Source organism: Capra hircus, chromosome 4 (assembly GCF_001704415.2).
Source record: "Capra hircus breed San Clemente chromosome 4, ASM170441v1, whole genome shotgun sequence".
Lineage (NCBI taxonomy): Eukaryota > Metazoa > Chordata > Mammalia > Artiodactyla > Bovidae > Capra > Capra hircus.
This window is the reverse complement of record NC_030811.1, coordinates 13,259,307-13,262,848: the sequence shown is the minus strand read 5'-3', so window position 1 is coordinate 13,262,848 and position 3,542 is coordinate 13,259,307. Positions and strand designations below refer to the sequence as shown.

The following is a 3,542-nucleotide window of genomic DNA, read 5'->3' as shown; positions in this document are numbered from 1 at the left end:
CCATTTCATCCTCTGGCGTCCCCTTCTCCTCCTGCCTTCGATCTTTCCCAGCATCAGGGTCTTTTCCAATGAGTTAGTTCTTTGCATCAGGTAGCCAAAGTATCGGAGTTTCAGCTTCAGCATCAGTCCTTCCAATGAATGTTCAGGACTGATTTCCTTTAGGACAGACTGGCTGGATCTCCTTGAAGTCCAAGAGACTCTTAAGAGTCTTCTCCAACACCACAGTTCAAAAGCATCAGTTTTTTGGCATTCAGCTTTTTTTATAGTCCAACTCTCACATCCATACATGACTACTGGTAAAACCATAGCTTTGGCAAGACGGACTTTTGTTGGCAAAGTAATGTCTCTGCTTTTTAATATGCTGTCTAGGTTGGTCATAACTTTTCTTCCAAGGAGCAAGCATCTTTTAATTTCATGGCTGCAGTCATCATCTGCAGTGATTTTGGAGCCCCCCAAAGTAAAGTCTGTCACTGTTTCCATTGTTTTCCCATCTATTTTCCATGAAGTGATGGGACCAGATGCTATGATCTTAGTTTTCTGAATGTTGAGCTTTAAGCCAGATTTTCACTCTCCTCTTTCACTTTCATCAAGAGGTTCTTAAGTTCTTTGCTTTCTGCCATAAGGGTGGTATCATCTGCATGTTTGAGGTTATTGATATTTCTCCCAACAATCTTGATTGCAGTTTGTGCTTCATCTAGTCCAGCATTTCTCATGATGTACTCTGCATATAAGTTTAAGCAGGGTGATAATATGCAGCCTTGACATACTCCTTTTCCTATTTGGAACCAGTCTGTTGTTCCATGTCCAGTTCTAACTATTGCTTCCTGACCTGCATAAAGATTTCTCAGGAGGCAGATAAGGTGGTCTGGTATTCTCATCTCTTTAAAAATATAATGGAATTAACTTAGAGATACCACCTTAACCAAGTAATACACAGTAGCATCACCTATATTGGGCTCACCTATATTGAGATTACTTAACATTATTTGTGTATTCATAAAAAGTTTTAAGATTAACGAGTTACATTTTTTCCTACCAAAAATTTATAATGTTAAATAGAACATGAGAAATCCATGGAAAACCGCAACTGAGAGATATTATACAAAATAAGAACTCATAGTCTTCAAAAATATCAATGTCAAGGAAAGAAAACTGATTAACTTTCAGATTAGAGGTGGTAAAATATTATATGTGACATTGGACTTCAGTCTTGGACCAGAGGGGCTGAAATGCTATACCTAAAATAGTGAATCATGTTATCATCTCATGATTCTTGCTCTTAAAAAGATCAAACAGTTTGAAGATAAGCGGGCCTTAAGATGCACTTAAATGTTTTATGGTTCAGAGAATATTAATGAGAGAGAAATGATAAAGCAAACATGAAAAAATTGGTAAAGGGTATATACTAATATTGTTTATATTTCTGATATTTATCTTACATTTTGATAACTTCACAATAAAGTAAGAAAAACAAACATGCTGAGAAACATTTTAGAGAACTCTGAAGTAGGGACAAGCACACAAACTTCTTTTGAATTTACTTCCCATAAGTAACTGATTTTCCTTGCTGTCCAGCTCTGACCTTCCCATCACACTTCAGTCCCTTAGAGACTGCCTTTGGGAATGGAGAGCAACCAATCATGGATCACAGAATTCATTCTGGTGGGATTTCAGCTCAGTGAAGACATGGAATTGCTCCTCTTTGCTATCTTCATCCTGTTATATGCCTTCAACCTGCTGGCAAATGGCATGATCTTGGGACTCATCTCGCTTGACCCCAGACTGCACACCCCCATGTACTACTTCCTGTCTCATCTGGCCATCACTGACATAGCCTATGCTTCCAGCAATTTACCAAATATGCTGGAAAACCTAGTGAAACACAAGAAAACCATCTCCTATTTCTCATGCACCATGCAGATGGTTTCCTATTTGGCCTTTGCTTCTGTAGAGTGCCTGACTTTGGTGGTGATGTCCTATGACAGGTTTGTGGCGATCTGCCACCCCCTGCAGTACACAGTCATCATGAGCTGGAGGGTGTGCTCGTTCCTGGCCATCGCTTGCTGGGTGTGTGGATTGTGCCTGGCCATAGTCCAAGTAAGTCTGTTTCTACGGCTGCCCTTCTGTGGGCCCCAGAAGGTAAACCACTTTTTCTGCGAAATTAGCTCTGTCCTCAAAGTGACCTGTGGTGACATCTGGATCAATGAAATGTTCCTCTTTGCTGATGGTGTGTTTATCCTAGTTGGGCCCCTTTCCCTGATGTTGGTCTCCTACGTGCGCATCCTCTGGGCCATCCTGAAGATCCAGTCAAAGGAGGGCCGCAAGAAAGCCTTCTCCATCTGCTCCTCCCACCTCTGTGTGGTTGGGTTCTACTTTGGCATAGCCATGATGGTGTACTTGGCCCCTGACAGTAGTCACCAAGAGGAACAGCAGAAAATCCTTTTCCTGTTTTACACCTTCTTCAACCCATTACGGAACCCCCTTGTCTACAGTGTACGGAATGCTCAAGTGAAGGCTGCTTTCCACAAAGTATTGCAGAAAAATAGATCAGTGTGACACAGAGCAGAATTATGGTGTAGTGAATTTTTCTTCTAACAGTCAAGAAAATTTCCCATCAAAATACATGACTTAAGGATGAAGATTCTACAAAGTAACATCAGCAAGAAGGCACAAGAGAAACCCTCAACTCCCTTCCTCCATGGAGATGACATAATAAAGATCTAATTGCCTTCATTGAACACCAGACATCACACAGGAGTTTGCAACACCCCAAACTATCCCAAAGTCAAGAAGATATGCAGTGAAGATTTTAGGCAAACTTATGGCATTTGACCTTCCATAACTGCTTTTCTCCTCTGTCCCAGGGTAGCAAGATCAGGAGTGCCAGGGTCCAGCCCCGGTGGATCCAGGGTGATTCGAAGGGGAGATGGATAGGCAGGGAAAACTTATGTATTTAGAAAATATAAGATTAGATTAGGAAGAAATAGTATAGTAGGAAATTTAGGTGGAGAAAAAGAGGCTGAATAGCTTGGTTTACGGGGAAAACCAATAAAACCTCGAGACAAGAGGTTTGCACCATCTACGTTAGGCCACCGGCATCCACTTGAATATCGAAAGGTGCCCCGCCTTAGGCTCCCTTTTGCGTGGATCTTAGCAGCCAGGGCAAGTAAGTAGACGTGGTGAGCCTCCCTGCTCCAGATAGGAATTCAGCCGAAAAAGGGGAGAAAAGAATGACATGGGGAAGCCCAGCATTGGTGCAAGACTCCAAAGACTCCACTTTTAAAATCAGCTTATATACCCCAAGTTGTATGTAAAGAAATAATGGAATATGCAGTTATGTAGGGGCAGCAGTCCTGACCCTCTTTGAGACCAGGCTTTCTTTTGCATACCTTCCCATATACAAAAGGTCTCAGGTGATTTACATTATCTTCTGGCCAAGAGGCCTGTTAACATTTTTATGGCTCTCTTCTTGGATAATTGTCTATCAACCAGAAAACTCTTTTTTCCTAGAAGTGTTTTTTCTTTACTCTGTATCACTGTCA

General features: G+C 41.5%; 1 protein-coding gene across 1 annotated transcript; it reads left to right on the top strand.

The window, feature by feature from the left end:
• On the top strand, positions 1,624-2,556 carry LOC102187191 (olfactory receptor 2A12-like). The gene has a single exon (XM_005679568.2). The coding sequence runs from the start codon at positions 1,624-1,626 to the stop codon at positions 2,554-2,556; it is 933 nt and encodes a 310-aa protein (XP_005679625.2).

Coding starts and splice junctions, on each gene's coding strand:
- LOC102187191 (XM_005679568.2), top strand. CDS start 1,624: ATGGAGAGCAACCAATCATGGATCACAGAATTCATTCTGGTGGGATTT.